We start from the raw sequence: 26,594 nt of genomic DNA, 5'->3' as shown, positions 1-26,594 counted from the left end.
TCCCCAGCTATGAGATTGACTGGTGGTTTTCATTTTTTTAAAATTTATTCTTTCTGCAAACAAAATGCACATTATCTATGTAATCTGGAAAACATATGCTACAACCTTCTCTCATTCTCTCTCTCTCTCTCACTTTTTTAAGAGATAAGGACAGAATCTGGTGGGTGAGGAGGATCTAATTGACCTTGCTGGCAGTGGCCCCTTGCCCAATGTGGGGAATTTCATGGTGCACAGGGCGAGGTAACCTTCAGCTCCCCTTTGCCCCTGCCTGCCGCTATCCTGGTCCCCTTGCCAGTTAGCAGAGGCTCCAGCCAGCCTGGATGGTGTCACGTTGGCGCCTGTAGAACTAGGGATGAAGTCACCTGGCGATTCCTCTGCAGAGAGTGCAGGGGCAGGCCAGGGGCCCAGACTTACTCAAAACTCTTAGAACAGAGGGTTCTAAGAGCTGGGAAGTGCTTCCCAGAGCCAAGGGGAGAAAGGAGGGAGGCGTGTCCGGTTTTGCAAAAGCAGGAGCAAGGTTCACACGTTTTATGAAGTGTTTTATGGGGCAGCTGTAATGGGAAGGCTGGTACTTAGCAAGAGTTATGAGGTGTGATGGTCTTAACACTGAGAGCCCCGTGGTGGTGCGCGCAACGCTGGCATGAGAAACAGGCCGAGGTCGGGGAGTGGGTTGCTTGGACCCAGTATGCTCCTTAAATCAGCCTGTGCATGGTGCTTAAAATAACTACTATTATTATGATTATTTCACTCTTGGGACATTCAAAGCTCAACTTAGAGGCAAACCAAAAATACATGTCAGTTATTCACTCCCTGTGAGAAGCAGAGCTGCCAAACCTGATCTAAAAGGCCCAGTTCTCTTAATACCTCTGGGGACCAAAATCACCTCGAGGTCACTTCCAACCCAGAGTGCAGTAGAATCTGATCCTTCAGGGTGCTCAGGACTCCAGATGCCTCTTCCATGTCCCTGTGAGTGGGCGAGGTCTGTGCTCTTCATCACCCCAGGTTAATTTCTCAAGCCCAGGTAGCAAAAAGATCTCCCATTCTTTCAGAAATTCCAAAAAGAGGTTTGATTTATCTTTTGGTCTTGCTTTTGCCCCATGAGGGATGGCAGCCAGGATTACACCTTTTTTTTTTTTTTTTTTTGTATCAGAGATTGAATCCAGGGGTGCTTAACCACTAAGCCATATCCCCAGCCCTTTTTTATATTTTATTTAGAGATAGGGTCTTGCTGAGTTACTCAGGGCCTGAGTTGATGAGGCTGACTTTGAACTTGAGATCCTCCTGCCTCAGCCCCCTGAGCTGCTGGGATTACAGGTGTGGTGACCCCGTGCCCAGCAGGATTTGGTCTTTTTGAGCCATGGGATCATGTCACATGCAAAAAGTGGTTAGAGTAGAACAAGAGAGGATCTTAACCAGGAGCTGTGGGTGAGGGTCTGCAGGGGTCTGAAGTTGTAAGAACAGTTTGCCTGAATGTGCTTTGGGGGAGAGCCCCTTATCCCCATTAGCCTGTGTTCACAGAATTTTGCCTGTGCACCTCATGGTGAAGAAATCCTCCTTTCTATTTCTAGAATTTGCCCAATTTTTTTTTCAGTTTCCTCTCTGAATATTTTCCCTATGAGCCCACTCTCACTTTCTCTAAGTCACTGACTAAACATCCCCTCCTGGCTAACTTACATTAAACATATCCTGTTACTATTCTACTCACTGTGACATGGATTCATGGTTCTTTACAGTACTTATTCCCAAAGGGCTGTAACCACTTGTTTGTTTATGATCTCCTCCCTTGATATGGATGCCTCTGTGGTGTTCACAGTGGGACCTGCAGCATGTAAACAGAGCCAAGCCCAGAGCAGATGCTCAGAAAATATCTGTTAATGGGCCAGTGAATGAACATATTAATAACTTTCTTCATATCCGGGCTTCAGATGTAAAAAAATTAATATATATATATTTTTAACTGATGGAAAAAGAGACCTGAGTTCTCAAAGGGGCTCCGCTACATGCTTTCGGTCCCCTAAACATTTCATACCTCATGAAATGGTCACCTGGTCATCTGGGCACTGCAACAGATGTTTAAGGCAGAGGGCAGAGGTTGCTGAGAGATTTCACAATGTTTGTGAATTTCATCAATCCTCCAAATATACCCAGTGTGTGTGTGTGTGTGTGTGTGTGTGTGTGTGTGTGTGTGTAAATACAGAGGCTGGGTCCTAGTGCAGAGAAATGGCTGTCCCCATTTGAAGATGGGATACCACCACTTTTGACACACCACATAGCTCTTGCGCCTTGTCTGGGGCTGTGTGTATGAGAGCAGGACAATGGTGGAAGTCCTATTTGTAACCTCACTCTGGAGTCATGATTATTCCATTCCAGAAAGGACATCCCAGGGATTGAACATCAGTGACCAGAATCAGCCCGGGGCCAGAATTTTCCAATGTATGAACTCCAGCGTGAATGAGGTGTGACTGCCTCTTATTGAATAAGAGATGAATTTTTTTCTAATTTTAAAGGAGATAATAAAAAGTGCCATTCTAGAAATCAATATGTTGTACTTCGTTAAAAAAAAAAAAAAAGAAAGGAAGAAAGAAAAAATGGTAGCCACTTCATTAAGGGGAGTATTCCCTCTAAGGCAGAGAAACCTCTTCTCTTCTGGACAAATTGTTTGCTTTGATTGTCAGGCATAAACCTCAGAATCATTAGGGACAAAAGGTTATCTTTTGTCAATATCTGTAGCAGGTGAGCTTGGAGGTAAATTCATCACTCAGTGCTTATCCCATTGCTGGAAACATCCTTTGAAAATGATAGCTTCTTAGAATCATATTTTAAAATATTAATATTTTCCTGTAGTAAAAAACAAAATACCATTCATTCTCTTCCATTTTAGATGGCCGATTTACCATTTCTCATAAGAAGTTTTAACTAGGCATTGTAATATGTGAACAGCATTGTTTTAAAAGTAAAACATACCAAAATAAAAAACCACCTATAAAATAAATCAAAAGCTCCCTTTACGCATCTGCCTTCAAAACCTTCTTCCAATCTCAGAGGTAACCCTGACAATTTTTTTTACTTCTCTTTCCACGCAGTATAATGTTCACATGTACACCGGTTTTCACTATACACCTGAAGATGTGTCTTGGATATTTTTCTGTGTAACTTCAATCATTTAAACAAGTCCATAGTCTTTCATGGCATCAAAATATGTCAGGATTTAGTTAACCACCCCTATTGATGATATAGGGGTGGTTGAATAAAAGTATAATTACTCATAATAAGCAGAATTCTTTAAAGAATTGTTTGTAATAATTTCTCTAGAATAAATATTAAGAAAACTGGTTTTGAGCATCAAAGCATATCATATACTTCACATTTTGATAGAAACTACCAGATTCCCCCCACTCCCAGTACCAGTTTGGACTCCTTATTTAAAAACTTTATATTTTTACCCATCATAGGTGTTATCAACTTTTAAAAAATACTTTGTCAATTTGATGTGCAAAAATTGATGTTTTCAGTGGTTGGGGGGATGTAGTTTGGGGGTAGGGCACTCACCTAGCATGCATGAGGCCCTGGGTTTTATCCCCAGTGCTGCAAAAAAAAAAAAAAAAAAAAGTTTTCACTTGCTTTCCCTTGATTTCTGAGATGGTTGAGCGGGTTTTTGTTGGTTGCTAGTGGTGTTCTCTACGTGTGAGTTTTTAACATAGTTTCAAACATTTTTGTTGATAAAACTATTTCAGAAGGACTTTTCTTCCAGGACTGATGTGCAGCTAGTAGTAGAAATGTTTTCATTTATTGGTATTGACAGTTAACAAATGATCGATGCTTGTTGGAACAGTACCCCAGCTCAATCTTTGCCAAGGTCAAGTCAGTGCCCTCTGTCCTCTGCTCTGCCCTCTGGCTTCAGTCCCACACCTGCCAAGGAGGCAGCGAGGAAGAGGTTAAAATGCAGTGCTTCAGGCCTGCTCAAGAGCAGGCCAGCCTCTATTCAGATAATTTGGCATCCCGACGTACCATTTCAAAGGTGTTTCTGCAGTGCCCTCCCCAACAAAACATACTCAGCTCCTTCTTCACATAAGCTTCTGGCCTCTGAGAAATCCACGGTAACATACTGCTAGTTTGCTTCTTGAATGGGTCCCTGCTTTGTCTGCCAATTTCTTAGGATTATGCTTACATAATTTCCCTTTGATCTTAGCCTCCACACCGTAATCCAAGAGGGCAAGTGGGGGGACTAAGATGACCCTTATGTAACTCGTTACGTAAGAGTCCAGAGATGCCCAGGGTCACTTGAGGGTTGGCGGGGTTTTCTAGGAAGTCTGAAAGTTCATTTTGACCGAGTTTTGTGTGATCTCTTTTCTTCAGTGAAGTCTTTAGAAAACATTCCTTCATTCTGAGATGGCCAAAGGGAAGAAGGAATGAAGAGAGGGTAGTACTGATTGCTACTAAGAAGTAGACACTTAATAAAAGTTATTGCACCTAATTTACTCCTCTCTAGGTCTTCTTCCCAAGTAAAGATAAGGAAACTGAGACTCTCAAGGATTCAAGTGAGTGGCCGAGGATCATATAGCTAAGGAGTGGTAGAACTTGGCTATAAAACAAGACCAAAGTCTTCCTACAGTGTGTGTGTGTGTGTGTGTGTGTGTGTGTGTGTGTGTGTGTGTGTGTCTGTGTCTCCAGGACTGTGGAGTGCCGAGAAATCCAGAATCATGCTGACCAGTTCTGTGTCATGTCCCACTCTCTTGAAGTCTTAAACTTGATCCATTGGCTGTAGCAAAGCAGACAGGGAGCTCAGGCCATTCCAAGGACTTCGAGCTCCCTGGAGACCAGTTGTGATCAACTCTTTGATCTCTCTGCCAAGATGCCTGCCCTGTCCTGTCTGTGCCCAGATGGACAGTGGGGCCTTTGGAGCTGGAACTCTGGACTCCCTTATGACCCTGCTTCTCTTCCTGTCTGGTCTGACACTGAGCTAGGGCATTCCCCCCAAGCAACAGGCCCTGTGTAACATGTGTGCCTGGCACAAGCTGGCGTTTTCTCTGTCCTTAGGGAAGTGACGCATGGAGCAGAGAGCTCATGTCCACACTGAGTGTCTGCAATGGCTGCTGTCACCAAGCCTCTGAGGAGAAAGCCCAACCAGAAGGCCCGAGGACATGGGGTTCTGGTTGTTGAATTTTTAGGGTCATTGAGACATGATCAAACCCCAACAGGGTTGTGTCATTAGATACATTTTTGCTAATTTCTTTTTATTTTTAACCCTGACTTTGAAAAGTATCGAGCTTGTGTGGGAAAATGTTCAAACCGTGCTAAAAAGTATGTAATGATTAGTGAGTCACCCTGTTATTTGAGAAACCCAGGTCTGCAATCTCCCTGGAGGCCACTGTCATTAACTCTGTTCTGCAGTCCTTCCAGAAATATTGCTTGCAATCCTTGTATATATAACAAGTGTGTAATTTTATCTTTACTATCAATTTTCCATCTCTCTCTAATCTATCTAATCACCCATCCATCTAACCAACTTACGCTTAACTCTCATGGTTGAATTCATTCTCCTGAGCTTGAATTCCTTCTCTTGTCTTGACTTGGTGTGCTGAGATCAGTATACCCCTGACAGAGAGTCTTTGTGTCTCTAAGATGTCTGTCTGGCCCCAGACCTCATTAGAGAGTCCTTCAGTGCATTAAAGTTAGCCACATATCAACCAAAGATCTCTTTGTGAGGTCTCCTCTTGGATTCTGTCTTTCTCTTCAAAGCAGAATATAAGACGATGCCCTGGGAGATGTGTGGTTCCAGTTAGAAGTGATTTCATGGAAACTGTGCTTGAGCAAGGTCCCATCCTAACTCAGTCCTTGCCACAGAAAGGTCTCAACCCACAGCCTTTGTCCCCACATTGAGGCTGCCTGGTGATATATGTTACTCGCTGGGTGACCAAACGTCCCAACAGAAGTAGTCACCTTTCTCCCCAGCACTTTTTTATTTTGGCAGTTACATGGCAAGAGTAAAGGGCTGGGAAGTATTGGGCCCCGCTCTTTATTATAACTCCTCCTGAATTACCACATGAGAAGCTAGTATTCTACTGGGCCTTGTCATGGGACAGTCACAAGTAGAAAACAGGATGATCCCCAAAGAACTGCCCTCTGGAGAGGAGCAATGTGATTTGGAAGCCTTCTTCTTCAAAGACAGAAAAATAACCTGCTGGCTCTGTTCCTGGTCCTAGCCAGGTTTCAATGCTGGCCCCTTCATCTCATACAGCGCCATGGGTCTCAGATTCTGCCACTCACTAGCTATGTGACTTTGAGCAGGCAAGTCTTAGTAGGGAAAATAATTATGTATATTCCAAAGGGTTATTATGTTTTAGTTGCTTGCAAGTGACAGATGCCTAACTTAATCTGGCTTAAATAAAACATGTATTAGTTTATTAACTGAAAAGTCTAGAGATAACTGGATCTAGAGGCTAAGGTCTTATCATCAGGACTTATTCTCTCTCCAGGTCTCTTTGTCTTCAAACATAGGCAGGTTATTTCCATGCAGGCTCCAGGGAGCTCTGGACTTCTAGTAGCTCAGAAACGTCAGCAAAAGAGAGCTTCTCCTTCTTACCTATTTCTAGAAAATGTCTTAGAATTTCTCATTAGATCAATGTGTTCTAAGTACCCAGTCATGATTGTGGTCATGGGATGGAGTATTCTGATTCTCTCCAGGCCTGAGATGGGCATCAGGTCAGCTCCACCCAAACCACGGGAACCAGAGTGGAAGAGGGAAAGTCAGGAGCCTGGAACCAAAGGAGCAGTGAGCAGATACTAGGTAGGAGAGGGCTTCAGGTTGCAATGCAGGGTCTCAGTGAGGGGGTCAGCAGTTTTTCTGTAAAGGACCAGATAAATACTTTAGAGTTTCTGTTACAACTCTTCAACTCTGCTCTTAGAGTGAAAGAGCAACTTCAGAGAGTAGGTAAAGCAACAGACTTGGCTGTGTCCTAATAAGACTTTGCCAGAACAGGCCTGGACTGGGTTTGGCTTATGTAGAGCAGAGTCTTCTTCCCATATATTCTAAAGATTTCAACCAGTAAGATCTGTCACATACAAAGAATTCAACACGTGTTGGCAGTTATTATTATTATCATCTTTGCCATAAGTAAGAGTAATGACAGTAATAACATTGGTGGCAATTACAAGAACACTAATTGAATAAGGAGCCTTAATGAATTATGAGTCAGATAATGTATTTCAGGATCGTTTTCACACTGTTGTTGGAGCTTTCTGTCCACATGCTCATGGAGCTGGAAGGCACAGCAGAAGTATCCAACTCACCCCCTTTTATAGGTGAACTTATAAAAGAGATGGCAGCTCTTTTATAGGTTCAGCTAAGAGATGGCACAGGCCCAAGTTCACACAGTAAGTTGGGGCAGTTTTGGAATCTAAAGCTCTTTCCTCCAGTCTTTATGTAACCTTGAAGGACTCTTCCTTACTGCATCTGGTATGCCTCATACCTTTGAGCACATAGGTATAATCAGATAAATATTCATGCTTGAATCCAAACTGGGTAGGGTAATAATGGTATTGGTCAGATTCTTGGTATGTCATTGAGCTGGTGGAAAGATCTGATTTGGGACCAGCAGGTGTTACATGACTCATGAGAACCCCCTGCTGCTAAGATGACTCATGTCTGTGTTCCACAAAGATTACCCAACACCCCCCACTACATTGAAGACAATGAGTAAGATGGGACGCTCCTCACTGCCTAGCTGACTACCCTCTTTGTCACTATCTCTGCTGGCTTAGCATGCTGGCAGCTACCCGGCTAGACTTGAGTTTGGCCACATGCCGGTGAGAGGATTTCCCTCAAATCCCCCATCACTGTGGACAGAGAAAGGTCTGTGGGCACTTTAGTCTGCACTCAGTGTAGATCCATTTGCCATATTCTTCTTGACTCTGGAAGAACTCTCCCTGGATTTTGGTTAACCAGCAGCTCCACCACAATCCAGGTGGTGGATGTTTTAGGACCACAACTCCTTAGCTCTTGTTTTTCCTTTTTCCCAAATTTATTTCCAACTGTCATCACTCAGAGCCATTTACATGAACCAATGCAAAGAAAGGTTTTCATGAGTCAAAAAGAAGCCGTAGAATCTTCTGGTGCAAGTACTACAGAGATCTCAGTGGATGGAATGGGAAATTGGGGATTTGGTTTACTGTCCCTTTTAGCTGAGGATCAGCCAAGTTTTTCTGTAAAAATCCAGATAGTAAATATTTTACGATGGGCCGTGATTCACAATCCCTGCCTCGAGTGTTGGTAAGTTTAAACATAAGACCAAAAGATGGAGTGTTTGAATTAGTTTCCTAGACACTTGACTAGTCTCTGAAAACTAGGGCTTTGGAATTGGGTGGATGTAGGTTTGGCTTTGCAGTCCAACTACCTACTAAGTGATTTTAGGCACTTTTGTTCCTTAGTTGCTTATTTTATTTTTGTAAAATTGAGTTCAGGGGCACCCAACCACTGAGCTACATCCCCAGCCCTAGTTTGTATTTTTTTTAGAGACATGGTCTCACGGAGTTGCTTAGAGTCTTGGCTTTTGCCGAGTCTGGCTTTGAACTTTCTGTCCTTCTGTCTCAGCCTCTAGAGCTGCTTGGATTTCAGGCTTTTTTAATTGCTTTTTTTTTTTTTGTAAATTGAAAATAATGGCAGTACTGAACTCACCCCCTCCCCAAGCTGCCCACAGAGCTGTTGTCAAAATGATCAAGCACAGTTAGTCACCTACCCCAGAGCTGGGATGCTCTGTAAACAACAATAGTAGAATCGATACTGCTAACCAAACTCATGGGGCAAAAGCAACATTTCCAAGAGCATAGATAAGATAATGCACTATATATTAAAAAAAACTAGGTGAAAGGATTTCGAATGTTTTAGCCATAAAGAAATGATAAATGTTGGTGGAGATAGATATGTTTAACCTGTTTTAAACGTTAAACAATGTATATCAAAATATCACAGGGAACCCCATAAATATGTACAACTTTTATGTTTTTATGTACCAGTTAAAAAATCCCTTCAAAGGGATCTGGGTGGAGAACATCAATAAACCTTTCCCCAGCATTGTCTTTGGGGAAAGTCTGAAGGGATTGATGGGATTTTGCTTATCATTGTTGCTATATCCTGGTGCTAACTTGTGACAAAATGTAGTTGTGTCTCAAAAAAAAAAAAAATGATGCTTTGCAGTATTCAGAGGAAAATTTTTACATTAAATAAACATCCTTTCCAGAACATTCCCTTCAGCCACCGAATTAAGCTAAATAGCATGCGTGGGGTCAGGATTGTCAGGAGTGATTACAGGCCAGAGGACTGGACACTTCAGCTAATTAGTTCCTAGTGACCTCATCTTGATGCCTTCGTGGCTACTATGGCTACCACTGGAGTCTGAAAGGACTTGGCCTGAAGCCACCTACATGTCCGACATATGTTGCTTTCCGTAAGTAAGCTTTGTGGATATTTGTGAAGAATTAGCAGCTTTGAGGTTGAGGATGGGTATGTTGGTAAGACTGTAGAATGAGAAGTTTGCTTGAATAAACAAATAAAATAAAAAAAATACAAAGCACCAGTCCCCCTTTCTACAACACACACACACACACACACACACACACACACACACATAACACTAATTGGGACAATTGATAGTCATTCATATTAAAGTCCTAGGCCCGTGTTGCCACCCTGTTGTATAAAAAGCAACTGTGCTTAAATGAAGACAGACACAAGAGATACGATTCCCAGTTCTGTGCTTTCCTAGCCACTTGACAATGGGCAAGTTACCTAAACCGTGCTTCCTCATCTGTGTAATGACTAAGAATCATTTCTTACGGTGTGCAAACTGTTTGTCTTAAAAGAGGCTACAAAATGCTCCTGTCTGGCCAGCCTTTATGGGCTGAGTCCAGCTCCGCCATCTGCACACTCTATAAACTTGTAAAGAAGAGGCTGAAGTCATGTCTTAGTGCCTCAGCACATACTGAGTCATTACTGCAGAGGGTTCTAATCTTGGGACCATTGATAAGGAGACAAGCAGAGAGGAGGATGAAACCTACTCTGTCCCCGTCATCTGTAAGAATCAGAGTCAGTCGTTGATTTCTCTTCCTGCTCGGCCTCTGCCTGCTTTTAGGAAGGTGAGATCACAGTTCATTTACTTCTCTGCTCACACTTGTCCCCAAGGAAACTGCTCCAAGTTGTAAATTATGTGACAGATTTAGTGGTGACAACATGAATCACTCTGTTAAACCACACCATACCTACTTTGTAGTTGGGTGAAGAAATATGCATTCCTTGTTGGGGATTTTGTTTGAGCATATGGAGAAAGCTCCCATCTGTACAATATGAGGCGCAGTGGGGAGGGGGCTGTCCACGTAACAGAGGCCAGGCAGGTGTGTACAGGGAATCAGGATAGTTTACTTTCCTCTTAACACTTCTTTCAGATAAAGAGCAGTGGAAGCCTGATGATAAATAATTGACACTTGGTGTTGGTGTCAAGGATACGATAGGGACTCGTGGGGACTGTAGCATGCTGGAAAACTCATGCCTGACTAAAGGACAGTCACTTCTCAGTTCTAGCTGATGTTTGCTACTCAGGAATGTAGATTCCAGAGCAGCTATGTTTTCTAGTACTTTATAAGAGAAGGGTGAAATCTGGATTTTGATGCTAAATCAACCAGCTTTTAAATGCTGTTAAAATTCAAACTTAAAAAGCAACAACATGGGCAGCCCTGGGCTTCCCTTGAGTTTATAAGCACTCTTAATGATAGCATGGCAAAGTTGTGTGGGGATTGGTAGTGTAGGCGAGTGCTCTTCAAATTGTAGGTGGCATTTACAGTAAACGACTCTCCATAGAAGCAGCTTGCCTATTTATTCAAGTTTTTTTTAAAAAATATTTTTTAGTTGTAGTTGACACAATACCTTTATTTTATTTATTTATTTGAGGATCGAACCCAGGGCCTTACATGTGCTAGGCAAGTGCTGCACTGCTGAGCCACATCCCCAGCCCTCAAGTTTTATCCTGTCCTTAAACTACATTTATCAAGGAAGGAAAGTAGACAGACACCTTTAGTTTCTTTCAATTACAGAGTTAAAACAAAGACCACTAGTGTTTAATTATGAAATACTTAAGTGACTAACAATTTGCTAGAATTTACCATTGTAAATGAAAAGGTTTTAGAATTCATTCCAAATGCTTTATCATTAACATTGTTAATATTACTGCTTATTAAGCTTAGAAAGGAAAAAAAAAAGGAATCCTGACCTAAAAGATATAAGGCACCTTGCTGGCCCTCCAGACCCAAGGATCTGGATTCAAACAGCCACAGACAAAAAATTATTTGGAAAACAAATTGCATCTGTATTGAACAGCCAGTCTTCTTTTGCTTTGACATTTCTAAACACAGTGTAGCAACTGTTTACATGGCATTCTCATTGTGTTAAGTATGGTAAGTGATTTAGAGATGATTTAAACATGCAGGAGGGTTGTACGGATTGTCATGCAAAAATGACATGTCATTTTATATAAGGGACTTTTGCATCCTCAGGGGTCCTGGAATCAACCTCTCATGCATGCCAAGATCAGTTGTGTGCATTGGCTCAGGGTAGATTTACTGTCCTTGATTCTATGTCTAGTGGGACAGGCATTCAGACCAGAAGCCAACCCTATGAAGGGAATGAACCATGCAACCTGAGATCACAGAGGCATGAAAAATAGATTGGTGGCCTGGGAGAGGATTATTCAAACTAAGAACACTGAAGAATCCACTGAGATTTCGGTTCTCATGGGTGAAGTCATATAGTCCCCAGACACCATGAATGAATAACGGAGGAGGACACAGCCCATTGTGGATGATGCCATTGGACTGGTGCAGAGCTCTGTGAGCCAGCCTCTCGATAAGCTACCAACGTGGGAGACACATGTTCTCTGTCAGAGGTGCCTGTCTGGTGTGACGATTCCCCTTCTGGATAGCACAGTCTATCACTTGTAAAATCAGCATATCAGACTAGTTAAGCCCTGTGGGTAGTCAGTAAGCTGAATTGACTGGTGGAATCAGCAGGGACTGAATATTTAGTGACTGATCAATAGCCACAAATTTAATGGTTCATTAGAAGAAAACCAAAGTAAGCAAAGGCACAAACCCTTTGGGAGGCCTTGGAATGCTCCTGTCTGCAGTAGGAGTCATTTGGGGCTTGGGGTTTTCAAGCCTTTTAAACAGGTTATTGGCCAAGGAGAGAAAGATGTATCTTTATTCTGTGTTTAGCTAGGGCCTTCCTCAAAGCAGGAAGGAGAGAAGAAGGGCAGATCTAGAAGACGCCTGCTGGCATCTCAGGGGGCTGGGAAGCCGGTGTCTGGTGCATACTGCCTCTCTGAACAGATTCCTAGAAGGAGCGATGAGTGGGTTTTGACAGGAAGCCGTCTCCCACCTCAACTCACAGGCTTATTGCAAACGTCAAGATAACGTACGGAACACTTAGCATAGGTTCTGGTACCACATCAGTTTTATGTTGTTCCTGTGACAAATTGCCATAAATGCAGAGGCTTAACTTAAGACCAATTTATCTTACAGTGTCCTGGGAGAGGATTATTCAACTATCTTACAGTTCTGGAGGTCAGAGATCTGACCAGGTTCTCATAGGGTGTCAGCAGGGATGATTTCTTTTCTGGAGGCTTTAAGGAAGAATCAGTGTTCTTGCCTTTGCCAGCTTCTAGAAGCTTCCCACACTCTCTGGCTCGTGGCTCCTTTATCTTTAGAGCCAGCAATAGAGAGCTGAGTGTTTCTCATGCTTCTGTCTTTCTGGTCCGCTCTCTCTGGCTTCCCTCGTCCACCTAGAAGGACCTTGTGATGACTTTGGGCCCACCTGGATACTCTGCCCATCTCAAGGTCAGCGGCCTAGTAACCTTGGTTCCACTTGCAACCTTGTTCCCCTTTTGCCATGTAAGTGACATGTCTACAGGTCCTAGGGATTCAGTTGTGGACATTTGTTGAAAGGGGCCATTATTCTGCCCATCATGGCACATAACGTGAAGCCAACAAATGGTCTCTACTCATTAAGCTCTACCCAGACATGCTGAATGGGGATGGGGCTTGTTTTTTGATTTGTTTTATTTGTTTAGTAAACTCTTTTTGGTTTTGAATTTTTTATTGGTACATAATAATCATACAAAATAGTGGGTCTTTATTTTTTTTAAAGTAGTTTTAGGTTCACAGCAAAATTGAACAGAAAGACATATCTATCTCCTGTCCCCACACATTCACCACCTGCCACCACTGTTCACATCCCCTACCAGAGCGGTATGATACATATAGCTGATGAATCTACACTTCACTATCGTATGAAGACCGTAGTTTATATTAGGAGTTGTCTTGGTGTTGTACATTCTATGGGTTTGGATAAATCTGGAATGGCAAGTGTCTGCCATTTTAGTATCATAAAGAGTATTTTCACTGCTCTAAAAAGTCCAATGTGCTCTGATTATTTATTTCTACCCTCAACCCCTGGCAAGCACTGACCCCTTACTGTCACCATAGTTTTGTTTTCCAGACTGTCACGTAGTTGGAATCATACCATATGTAGGCTGTCAGATGGGCTTCCTGCACTTAGTAATGGGCATGTATTGATCTCCTTTTATTTGACCTGCATGTATAGTTTAGGCCAAGATTCATGTCATGGGGTTCTTCCAGCAAATCCTGGTCTTAAGGAGGGATTGAGAAGCTCCTTTGAGCTGGGGTGACAATGAATGGGTGGTTTTTTCCATATGGCTTTGACTTAAATCAGAGTCCTCTGTTGGACTAGAAAAGGGACAGGGCTTCAAGGAGAAATTCCAGGCCCCTGGGAGCTGCAAGGCCTTTGGGTGAACTCTGAGGAAGGCTTAAACATGCCTTAAAAAGCACAGTGTGGCCAGCCCTGGGAATCCTCACGATTCCCATGGTCATGATGGTGACTTGCCTTCTTATTTGAGACAGCGCTGCTTTGCTCAGTCTAGAAAGAAGAGAAAAGGCACAGAGACCAATGGCTGTGCTTGAAGAAGGGAGAGCACTCCAGTGAAGAAAAGCCATCATAAGGCCTCCCTGAGACACTGAGAAGATCCCAGTGACTGAATACCCTGCCCAGCTCTGTCTGGTGCCCAAGGGACCTGCAGTTAATTTAGCCATTTCCTGGTCAGCATCCCAGCTATACTCCCATCTGGGAGACCAATGGGGAAAACTCAGCTTGGAAGAAAACACGAGAGGAAGCAGCTCCCCAGCCTGAGGGCCAAACCTAGAGCTCTTAGCCAAAGTGCTCCCCGAAACAGGATTCTGTTGATTCTTGGAAAGGGAGCAAATGTTCATTTCTCTGGAAGTTGAAGAACCACAATTTGGAGGGTCTACATTTAGAGATGTTGATGCTTTATGATTGGGTCCTAAGAAACTCTCAGGGACTAGGGTATCTTCTTGTGTCCTCACTAGCTTCCTCCAAAGGCCTGGGTACCTGAGCCTAGACTGACGGATTCCTGGCACCATCTTTGAGAGTGCTGGGAGCACTGGGACTGTCATGCCTTGAGCAGGTCAGCAGGACCAAAGCCACCAGCAGAGAAGGACCAGCCTGGCCCTGGTGCTCACCTGCCACTTTCTGTCACTTGCTGATTTTTCTAATGCAGATGTTTCTTGCATCTTGCAGGATGGACTTTCCCACTTGTCATTTCTGATCCCCCTGCTTTTATTTCTCCCTTTTCAGGTTTCTGAAGCTTTTGGACCACAGTTCTTTAAAACTGAGTGTCATAGAGAACCTATGACTTGGATATATTTTTTATCTAATCATCCATCCATCCGTCCATTCATTTCGTTCAACACACAGTCATTGAACATCCAAATGCTAGGAATGATGCTAGGTGTGTGGGGAGGGAGAGTTAAATAAGACAGTCTTATTCCTAAGAGTTTACCTTCTAAAGGGGAAGACAGGTGAACTGTGAGAGACGTCTAGAGAACACAGGTGATATGATCACCTGCAGAGGGAGCATCCTTGCAGGTCAAGGAAGCCTTCCTGAGGGAACTCATGCATGAGTTTTGAAGGAGAAATAGAAATTAGTCTTAGCAGACTGGGCCAGAGGGAGGGTAGGGAAGACATTCAGCTGGGAGAGACTTATTCAAAGCAATCTGCCTTATTCATATGGAAGTGAATAATTTTTCTTTGGCTCAAAACTCAAGTGCATTCCACCCAAGTCTCCTCGGTTTATTGGAGTTGTGTGAAGTTTCAGATGAAGTTTCATGTTGTTCCATGAACCAGAGGTGGGTAGCAATTACTTCAGAAGTGACATGTCTTTGGGGACTGGGCTGGCCAGCCAGTGTGCTCCTGGGCCATGGCATAATCTTTATTTTTAGAAGTGATTTCCAACTGGGGATGATTGAACACCCCACCCAGTCTCTCACCAGGTCCGAAAGACTCACTCTTCCTTGGTGTCTTATTTCTGTTTGGGGTGGTGAGTATTTATGGAAATGGGCCAATGTGTTGGGTCAAGGCTGGCTTAAGTCTGTCCTTTGGGAGTGTTTCCCAGAGTCCAGACGTTTTATGTGGAAGGTTGTATTCCTGATGTTCTCTGTGAGATTGTCCAGGCATTCCATTGTCTGGGACATAATGGCAGTGGGGACTTCTTAGGCCCCATGCCAGCCTTTCTAGAACTTCCTCCTAGTAAAAATGACAAGCACCACTATGTTGACAAAGAGGTTTAGTTAAATTCAACTGAAGATAAACTGTCTTAGCAATCATGGTGTACTATTTTAGGTGTGTAAGTCAAAGAAAGGAAATTAAAACGGGATATCCACTGTACATCTGATACTCTATTGGCCCTTTCCTGAATTTTATTTCAAAGGACTCTCTAATGACCCAAGGAGTTGAATGTTATTAAGTGTCTTGTCCAGCCGTAGCTGGGAGGGGAAATTTAACCAAGAATCCAATGGCAATGTAATTATGTAATTACCTTCTGCCAAGTTGCCTTCTATAGGCTGCTGATCAGAGCAGGTGTTTAACTTCTGTTTTTGGGCAAAATTCATGCTATTTTTATGCATCCTTTTAGAATTTTGTCTTCTACTCCTTCTTTGCCCATTGGGTGAGGACACCCAAAGGCCCAACCGGCTCTTTTCTCTCAATCTTCATCTCAAATGCTTCTGTGAGTGCCGTCTGTCCATAGGAATTGACCGTGAATGATGGTGGTGTTCTTCTAATGATTTAGTGGTGAGTTGGTTGGTCCTAATGCCAACTTACCTGAGTATGTTCCCAAGACACTGACCTGACCATCTTAGAAATATGGACTGTGAATTGCTCAAGGATGATGAAGAGTCAAGATGATGCTCATATCTGAATTCTAGACTGAATTCAACCCCAACCCAGCTTTACTGGCACTAGAAGGGCATGCTTCTGTAGCAGAGAGAGAAGGGGCGGAAATGGAGGCCAAGACCTAAAGAATTGGTGGTTGTCAGTTTGCTATGCTCTCTTAAGTCACCCTCTGCCTTTCTCTATGCTTTATGTGATACAGCCTCTGGGCTGTGCTCTTGTGGGATCCTGTGTCTTAGATGGGATCTACCTTCTGTGGAACTGAGTTTCAGTGACATCTTTTCCCAGTTAAAGAATCACAGAACGTTAGAACATTAAAGGATTTCTAATCTAACCGGTTTATTTTACAGATTAAGAGCCTATGATCTCAAACATAGAAATAGGCCCAAATCCAAACCTACATCCTGTTGATTTTTCACATTAGGTGCATGTTTGTAACCACCCACAGCTCTGTATCCTTCTGTCTATTATCAGGGGCAAGTGACTTTATGTCCATTTTATCTTGCACTATTTCTGAGACAACCAGTCAGAGGCAACGCTGGAATTGGAACCCCCAACCCCCTGACTTCTCTCCAGGTCTAAGCCCCTCATGATCTGGGGTAGCTGAAAACTGTGCTCTTTAGCCTGAGCCTCGGATTTTCAGGAGGAAGCTATAGAAAAGACGTATTATACATGAAATCTAGAGTGGCTCTCAGCGGGACCTTTTCAGAAATTATTTTTGTGGTTTTGCAAATAGACACAGTGACAGAAAACGAACAGAAGGGATCGAAGAGAACTTGGAGGCTGTGGCTCTTTCCCTTTCATTTGCAGGAACTGTGAGGATGCAGTAGCTGTCAGAAGAGAGACTTCTCAGCCAATAAACTCCTCTGTATGGTTAAGCCAGGGCTTATGGGATCCAGCAAGGGTGGCAGAGCTGGCAGGCTGTCTTAGAGTTCCAGGTCCTATTACAGCAAGGATGGTGTTCTTAGGGAGCTGGGGAAATCCTGGATGCAGGACAATAACAGCTGTGATCACTGTCACGGGTTGCTAGGTGTTCAGAGCTGATACCATTAGTATTTCCTGCATTCTTGACCAAACACATCCGCTATCTCAGGGGAAAGCCCCTGAACAAGCATTATTTTTGTTGCTGACCTAGTATCTCCCAAGAGCGTGATTTCTGGACAGCTGTGTGACACTGCCAGCCTGTCTGCAGAAGGGCCTCATTCGCAGGAACATCTGGACATCTGTGTCCTCCTCAAGTCCTCAACCTAGTGGGTGGGGAATCGTCCTTGTGCAGTGCAGGGGTGGGTGAGTGGCATCATTGCAGACTGCCATTGTCCTCTGGGCAAAACACACCAGTTGCTTTTAGGCTCCCCGGGGGAGTGTTCCGTTGCCACCTCACGAAGCCAGTGAAGGAGGAACAAAGTATTGGTGCCAGATGAGGCTAAGCTGGAGTGTGCAGCAGGAAATCTGAATCCAATACCACCTCTAATGAGCCTGTTATTAGAGGCTCTTGGCAGAGCGAGGAAAATTGAATGCTAATGAAAAGCAGGTTCTGGGAATAGTTTAAAACTTAGCATCAACCCCATTACCTGCTCCCTTTGTGTCATGGAGGAGGATGATTCGCACAGGAGCTGGGCTTGCCACTGAAACGGGGACTCACGTGGATTTGCATGTGAAAGAACTGGGCAAGGATCGCAAAATTAACAGCTGTTTAAATAATTTGATGCAGAGGCTAAGGCTGAAGGAAATTGTAGGTTCATTGTTCAACTTTTTAATTATCTCAACAGCTGGCCCTCAAATAGCCTGACTTTGCTGTTGGGTAGTGGAAGCCGTTGGAGAGATCTGGGTGAGTGGGCCTAGGGAAACCTGCAGTGTAAAGGAATTTCATTGCTAAGTACATCCCGGATGTACTTAAGTTGAAACAGAGGTGACCCAACGGTGTTGGAGAGTGTTTGGTTCTGTGGAGTTGTTGTACCCAGCCCTCCCTGGCTGTTCCAATTCTCTATTGCTTTGTTCCATCTCCACTATCAGGGGATGTAGAAGGGCAGCATTAACAAAGGGATAAGCACCCACCCTTGCACTGACTTGCTGTGTTCATCCAGTAGTCCTACCCAGACCAAGTCTTGCCCTTTCTGCTCCGGAAGCAAACCCTCAGGCTATCAGGATCTCAGGACTTCCATCTGTGTCCGACTCAGCTCCCTGTCTCTGGGATCTGGGACAGACATTGAAGCTCCAGAATATTCATGATGGCAATAGGACCCAGCAGTACTTATTTGACATTCATTTGAATCAGTGCCTGGGCTAAAATCCCACATGTGGACAGCAGAGGTTGCATCTGCAGGGAGCTATAGGCTCTGGGGTGGGTACATCGATTTCCATATCCTGTGCATTCCATTTATTTGCTAAGCTTTGGAAAAATTTCATTATTAATTTGAGTAGATCCCTCATTTCTTCCAGGTCTATGTTCAAATGTCCCCTTATCACAGAAACCTCCCTTTGGCCACTTGAAATAAAATCATACTGCTTTCTCACGTGTTACTCTCCATCTCCTCCGACCCTCCACCTTGTCCTTACTACCACTTGCAATAGATTCGTCCACCGATTTGTTCTCCCACTAAAATGTCCATTCCTTGAGAGTAATGGCTCTTTCTCTTTTGCTTATTGCACTATTGTTAGCATGTCCAACATGTGAGGCCTTTATTATATGCCCAGTAGAAATATGTGGGATAAAAGCAAGACTGGGAAGAGCTTGCTCTTTGGCACACTGCCAGCCTGTCTGTAGAAGGGCCTCATTCCCAGGAGAGAGCAAGGCACCCATTAGGGTTACTTTTCAATTCTTGATTTCTTTAGCAAAATTTATGGAGTACTCAGTATTAGGTGTTGAAGAGCTCCATCCTACTCTCTCAAGGCTTATCAACTGGTGGAGGATGCAGACATTTAAATTAAATCCATTTTTAAGATCCACTTCAGAAATCAGTCACTCCTGGGGGCCTTTCTTGAACATCCCTTCTGCCTCTTCGAACCTGGGTTAGGATTCTTCTTATGATTTTTCATAGCATCTGTGAAGAGCTTTGTCATGGTCCATTTGGAAACCAGTAAGCACAGTGCAGTATGCTTTCTAAGCCTTTCCTTATCAGGAAAGGCTTCATTATCAGAAGGATTGTTCCTTACTCATTATTGAATATAAATGCCTGATAGATAAACAATAGTCAATAAATATGAGTCAGCAATTATTACTGCTGCCTCTGTATGAATTCAGTAGCCAGCATTATTTAGCTGTGTGTGTGAATGCATTTTAACAGTACCTGTTCTTCTGAAGGTGTGTAGGCTTAGAAACAGCTTTATATTATGTTTCGTTCTATCTTGCTATTCTCTATAATATTCTCCATTTCAGGCTCTCTTTGTGTTCTGGGAGATGCAGTCATTCAACTGGTATAGAATTTTTGCAAAGAGTTTTCAGGGGACTCCTTGTGTCCCCAGCTGTGAGTTGGAGCTCTGATTTATTTAAAAAAATTTTTTTTTGATGTGCATATGTCAAGAACTCTTAGAAGCCTGGAGTGTCTATTTATTCCAAGAGGGGCAGTTATGGGAATTCTCTCAATAAATACTTGTGGGTTCGTTATATTTTGATGCTGCCACTTTGATGTGGCTATTTTGATTCAGGGACATTTTGTCATGGCCTCGAAAGCAAACCCTTAGACATGCAGCAATTTTGTGTAGCTAAGAAATGTGCACAACAGGCATCTAGCCACATCCCAGGGCTCAGGGTTGGGTGCGTATGTTAACCTAATATTTGTGTGTTTTCATCTTGACGTGGCTGTTTCGATGCCTGAGGCTTTCATTACATCATATGGATCTTATCAGAATGTTTGCTTTAAATATTTGCTTGTCTCACTTGAATACCGACCATGTGCCTGATTCTAATTTCCATGGCAGGAGGGATGCAAGCCAAGCAGAAGGCAAGGGGATCAACAATCTCAAGGGGACCCCGAGTTTTGCCAAGGGCTGGCTGAGGGAGCACATTCGCCCTTGCAGAATGCATGCTACCTCTGTTCTTGTGGGCTGTTTCCTGGTTTAGAGCTTCACATTACAGTACTGGCTGGAGAAATGTTTAAGAATGGAAAAAAAGATCCCAATGAAAACACAGAAATATGGTATCTCCATGTTAAACAGATCATTTTGATCATTTGCTCCTGCTGTCTTACAAAAGTACTTTTCCTTCTGTTTCCCATGGTGATGGGAGGACGTGGTATTCACCACTCACTGATCAGAAAGGCTCTGGGCCACAGGCTGGGAGAACCATGCCCTATTTTCTTCTTTAGGTGAGCTGAGGGATCATTAAACACATATGCCAGGAGTCAAAGGTTGCCTCAGACCTTGACTAGATGACTAGAAATACAGGCCATTAAGGGGAGATTGAGAAGTGTTTGTTCTGACCAATGTTTTTATCTGAGTTTTCTACCAGATCATGCAACATTATTTCCAACTTTAAAACATTTTGGTAGCAAGTATATTAAGTGGCCTGTTATTAAAAAAAACAAAAAAAAAAAAACCGAAGTCATCATCTTTGGGTCCCGGATCTTAACTGTGGGACTGGAAACTCAGTTCTTGGTGTCTTGATGGAATGTGGTACCACTGAATAAGTCGCCCAAATTTATACGTCACCTTTGCCATGAACTTGTCGAGAATGGTCTCTTCCTCCCGTTCCCTAGAGAAAGGAACTCCTGGGTGATGTACCATAAAGCATGCCTGTGCTTAATTTTCACAAGGTGTAGGTACCAGGCCCTTCTTGCCACACTCCACACAGTTAGTGAGTGACAGAGTCAGGATTTTAAGCCACAGCGTTCTGACCCTGAACCCTCGCTCTTCCCGTTCTTACCAGTCCATAGATTGTCATGGGCTCCAAATGAGGGTCTGTCCAGTCTGTGGTGAGACTATCTGGGGGTGGGGGTAACACTCTGGTGTCTTGGAAGGCACTGTCCTGCCATCTACTGTCATCTATTCCGAGATGGAGCCCTGTCCTTCTAGGTATTAAGGATCCCCCCGCCCCTCTTGTCAAATGAGGTGGTTGTAAATGGCAGTTGCAGAAATGTACTAAGTTGTTATGTCAAAGTAAAAAAACTGTCACCCTTCGTGCCAATGCCCAGGCTTAATTGTGGAATAGCATGGGCCTGGGCCTGTCAAAGGTGGGCAAGGAGCAGCTGCCAGGGCAGCCTGGGTCCACCTGGGGTTTGTACAGAAAAGGGCTGAGCTGCAGCCACAGATGGAAGGGACCAAAGTGCCTCATAGATCCCTACATATTTCACTCTGTGTGGCATTGGCCTGTGGCCAGTTTGACAGTCCTCATTATACAAGTGACCTTCTAAAAGCCCCAATAGACTGAACTTTCCTTTAGCTAGATAAGCTAGCTTTTCCTACGGGGTGTGGTGGGGTAAGGCTTGGGTTATCAGCCTCTGTAACTTTTCTGTGTCCAGGATGGCGAAGGCTAGAGCGTGGAGGCATTTTCATCTTGGCCTAACTCAGGCCGTGACGCTCCTGAAACCACCATTTGGCTCTTATTTAAAGAATGAAAGAGCAATTGTATGTCTTCTTCTGCAAAGTGTCTGTTTAGTTCAGATATTCAACTTCTCTAGTAATTAGAGAAATGCAAATCAAAAAGACTCTAAGATTTCTTCTCACTCCAGTCAGAATGGCAATTATGGAGAATACAAGCAATAATAAGTGTTGGTGAGGATGCAGGAAAAAGGCACACTCATACATTGCTGGTGGGACTGCAAATTGTTGCACCCACTATGGAAAGCAGTATGGAAATTCCTTAGGAAACTTAAATTGGAACCACCATTTGACCTAGCTATCTCATTCCTCAATCTATACCCAAGGGACTTAAAATCAGCCTACTATAGTAACACAGCCACATCAATGTTCATAGCAGCTCAATTCACAATAGCTAAACAGTGGACCCAACCTAGATGTCCTTCAACAGATGAATGGATAAAGAAACTGTGGTATATACACACAATGGAATATTACTCAGCATTAAAAGAGAATAAAATTATAGCATTTGCAGGTAAATGGATGGAGTTGGAGAAGATCATGCTAAGTGAAGTTAGCCAATCCCCCCAAACCAAAGGCTGAATGTTCTCTCTGATAAGTGGATGCTGATCCATAATGGGGGAGTGGGGGCGTGAGGAGAATGGAGGAACTTTGGGCAAAGGGGAGGGAGAGGAGGGGAGGGGCATGGGGGTATGAAAGATGGTGGAATGAGATGCACATCACTACCCTAGGTACATGTATGACTGCACATGTGGTGCGACTCTACATTTTGTACAACCGGAGAAATGAAAAGTCATGCTCCATTTGTGTACAATGAATTGAAATGCATTCTGTTATCACATATAACTACTTAGAACAACAGCAACAAAAAAGAATGAAAGAGCTTAGGTTTTAGATCCTGACTATCTGGATTTGCATCTCCATTTCCTTTAGGCTTTGCAACCTTAGGCAAGTTAGTCTTTGTAAAATGGAATGGGGAATGCATCTCCCCCACCCCCAGGATGAGCATGTGGGGTCTCTTGAAAACCTGACCACAGCTTGTAGTCTTCTTTTCTTTACTGCAAGGACCCAAGAAAATGGGAGTAAAAGCATCAACCACATAAGTGCTCCAGGTGTCCTACTGTCCTGTTTATAGGTGAACTGGAACTCAGCATGCCCTGCGTCACTCTTTTTTGGGGGGAGGAGGTGGTTACCGGGGATTGAACTCAGGGCACTTGGTCAAGCCACACTGAGTTGCTTAAAGCCTCGCCTTTGCTGAGGCTGGCTTTGAAATCGAGATCCTTCTGCCTTGGCCTCCTGAGCCACTGGGATCACAGGCGTGTGCCACCGTGCCCAGCCTCTGTCACTCTTGTTTTTATATGCCCAGCTGTGCCTGGGGGAGGCCCCTTTACCTGAGCCTCTGAAGCTGCACAGGGAGGTGCCCGCTGACTCCACTCACCACCGTCCCTTCTGTTGCAGTGCCAACAATATGCCCAAGCAGGTGGAAGTACGGATGCTTGACAGCCACCTCAGCTCAGAGGAGCCCAAGCACCGATCTCTGTGCCTGCGCTTGTGTGACAAGCTGGGGAAGAATCTCCTGCTCACACTGACGGTGTTCGGTAGGTGCCAGACACCATGTCACTCTCTCTTCTCGGGGGCTCTCCTGGCTCTTGCTAATTGTCAAAATCAACTTTCTGTTACCAGAAAGGGAACTGCGTGCTCTGCCCAAGGCCTGTGGCCCAGGCGAAATCTTTCCCATCACCCACTCTAGCCATTTGTTCTGCTTTGGACTCTAGTAATCCTCAAGTGTCAGGCATAGGCTTGTCCTATGAGTGTGTTAGCATGCAGATTCCCAGGCTACACTCATGGAGACCATCTGAAGTGAGACCCTAGACTCTACACCTTAGCAAACCTTCTAGACGATTCCAAAGAAGGTGGTCAGTGGATCACATTACCTGCATCAAGGCCAATGGCTTCAGGAAACCCCACTAGAAGGGCTCCCCAGGCACCTTCTGCAGATCATTAACTTAGGTTCACTGGGCACGTCAGCCAATGAGAGCAGCATGCAAGAAGCACATGGTGAAGCATTGATCTGCTTCATCTTCCTCCTGGCTTCAGGCCACATGCTGGGGTTGTTCTTCTGTGTGGACTGTTGCTAAAATCTTGGTCTTCAGGTTTCCAACCAGGGTTTTTTAAAAATGGGGATAAATGGCAGTTTCTTGCAGTGACAGCCACATCATTTCTCTTTGAAATCCCTCCCTTGTTCTCCAGCCCTCACTTAGCAACACAGAGAGGCGATGATGGCTCATCCTCCCCACCCCTCACACCCACCCACACACCCTCCATCTGTGGCCCAGCGTGTGAGCCAGTCATCCTGGATGCCAGTGGACCAGGGTCAGGATGGGGAATTTGCCATGGCTCATTTCACTTAATAATAGGAAAACCATAAGTGTGGTTGGATTTTCCAAGGGTTTCCCTGCATGTAAGCAGATCTCACTCATCCTAGGACTTCAAGTTGGACAGTACCATTTCCACCTGTAGAAGAAAACGTGACCAGGCCTTCAGCCTCATTGGTCTGTCCACATTCTGGAATTTACTCCAAAAACCTCACATCTGGAAATGCCTCCCCTCCCTTCCAGCCCGAGGTGCTGTGACCTCACCTGTGGGTTCCACAGCAGTGTATAGGGTTGGCCACCCTTGTCAGGGGTCTGAAGTTTTGCTCGGGGGGGATCTGTGGGTTTGTGAGGCTGAAGCCTCCTGCCAGCATCTCTGCTGGATGGGGTTCCTCCCACCGTCTATATTTTCAGTGTCCTTGAGCTCCCATAAGATCAGCAAGTTCAAGGATCATGTAAAAGGACAAACAGGGAGGGTGAGCTATAGGGAAGTTATTGGAAGCCCCCTGTCCCCTGCCCCCTGCCCCACCAGGGGACAAAAAAGGAACGCATAGTATTTTGGTCAGTCATGTTCATCTTATCTGGCCTTTGGTTAAGAAGGAAGACACATGCTTTGTGCCAAGTTGTGTGGCCAGACCTGGGCTGGGAGGAGAAGCCATATGGGGTGCTGTGAGTTTTTTCTATGCATGAACAGTCAATATCTTCAAAGATGGTGGAACCAGGTCTTCTTTTTAGCTTGCATAAAGCCTTGAGAAGGCTCCCCTGCCTCTCCTGGAGCTGCCTGTTGGAACAGTTAGCGCTCCCCAAGGGTCTCTTGCTAATTGTCCAAATTAACTTCACTTACCTTGTGCTTTTATTACATTTTATCCATCTTCTAATAAGGCAGAGCATGAGAACGTTGAGTATCATTGAAGTAAGTCCTAGAACTATTTATTTGACTGTGGCAAACAATAAACCCAGTCTGCCCCCCACTTTCCTTCCTCCCAGGTGTCATCCTGGGGGCAGTGTGTGGAGGGCTGCTTCGCCTGGTGTCTCCCATCCACCCTGATGTGGTCATGTTGATAGCCTTCCCAGGGGATATCCTCATGAGGATGCTAAAGATGCTCATTCTCCCTCTCATCATCTCCAGCTTAATCACAGGTAAGCCTCTCTCCCTGTGGATGGACAATGGAGATTTTGAATTGACTGAAGAATCTCAGTTTGGTTGAGTGAGCAAATGTCTGTGTCATTTCACTTTAGAGCCTCCTTTTCCCAGTCTCTGAAATGGAGATAAGCAATCCTAAAAAAAGAAAGCGCTTGCTCTTTGTTGGTGGACCCATCTTTCCCTGTAACAAGACAAGAAGGAAACAACTGCGTGTTCAAAAGGGTGATATCTCTAGTGATTTTAAGTTTTGACATGCACTTTTCTCAATTTTCTAAATTGTGTTTTGTTCAGAAACTGATAAAAGTGAGAGATGGGAAAGGACACTGTATTATTTAACCTGGCATGGACTAAGGTGTGCATTAAAAATAAATGAAATGCTAGATATGAAAGCCCTTTGAGTTTCTCAGAACCAAGATATCCTTAATGGATGTCATCATGGTTGCTTTTTATTTTTGGCTAAAAGAATTCATGACTTTATTTGAGAGAATTATTTTCCTCCCTCCGTGATTGTTTCCTCCTGCCACGTCCTGTTGTTCAAGCAGGGAATACGTTAGTGTTTAAGACTTGCTCTGAGTGAGGGTGGGCACCTGGGCCTTCCTCCAGGTGACCTTGAGGAGTTGCCCTTCTTTCTGGACTGATCGCCTTACGAAGGGAATGAGGCTCCAGCAGCTCCAAGAGATTGAGATGCTAAGCCAGGGTTTGCTGCACCGTCTCGCAGCGGGTTGACCAGTGAGCCCACTGGGCAGGAGGGCTGGGGCTCAGGATTGAGTGCTCAGAAGCTAACCAGGGTCTCATCACTCAGCCCTGGATTAAGTGAATCTGTTTTTTTACCTCCAGTGTTTTCCAGCAAACAAGAAAATGATTAAAAAAAATTCTTTGCTAACAGATGACCAACCTGGCAAGGAAACCTGGCCTCCATTGCCCAGAATTAGACTGTAGGTTGTAAAGAGAAGTAGGTCGTATGTGGGTCAACTCAATTCAGAGAAGTTTGCATCAGTGACTTCCTCCCCCACAGCAAAAAGAACGGATCCCCAGAAAAGGGCTCCATCCTCTGCCTAGTAAAAGCAGGAACTGAAACCAGGAAATGGACAGTTTGAAGAAACAACTAGAAAAAAACCCAGTGAAGGCTGGAGTTTTTGTGACTGGCTTGGAATTTTCTCTCACCTCCCTTTGTAGAGCTGAGGGCCACAGCCGGTGGCTGCTTTGCCAAATGCTCTTCAAGTCCCTCATGAGGACT

At 44.2% G+C, this 26,594-nt stretch overlaps 1 protein-coding gene across 2 annotated transcripts in view; it reads left to right on the top strand.

Annotated features, from left to right (window-relative positions):
* SLC1A2 (solute carrier family 1 member 2) overlaps positions 1-26,594 on the top strand; it is a 113,292-nt gene that overhangs the window by 29,187 nt on the left and 57,511 nt on the right. For both annotated transcript variants that reach the window (XR_014020305.1, XM_081278503.1), the window contains exons 2-3: positions 23,300-23,439; positions 25,201-25,353. Coding sequence is in view for 1 of the 2 variants with exons in the window: in XM_081278503.1 (XP_081134629.1) it covers positions 23,300-23,439; positions 25,201-25,353 (293 nt within the window). In the remaining variant the exon portion in view is untranslated. The remainder of the gene's footprint in view (positions 1-23,299; positions 23,440-25,200; positions 25,354-26,594) is intronic.

The sequence above is a fragment of the Spermophilus citellus genome (assembly GCF_964194105.1).
Source record: "Spermophilus citellus genome assembly, chromosome: 2".
Taxonomy (NCBI): Eukaryota; Metazoa; Chordata; class Mammalia; order Rodentia; family Sciuridae; genus Spermophilus; species Spermophilus citellus.
This window is presented reverse-complemented; position numbering and strand designations above follow the sequence as displayed.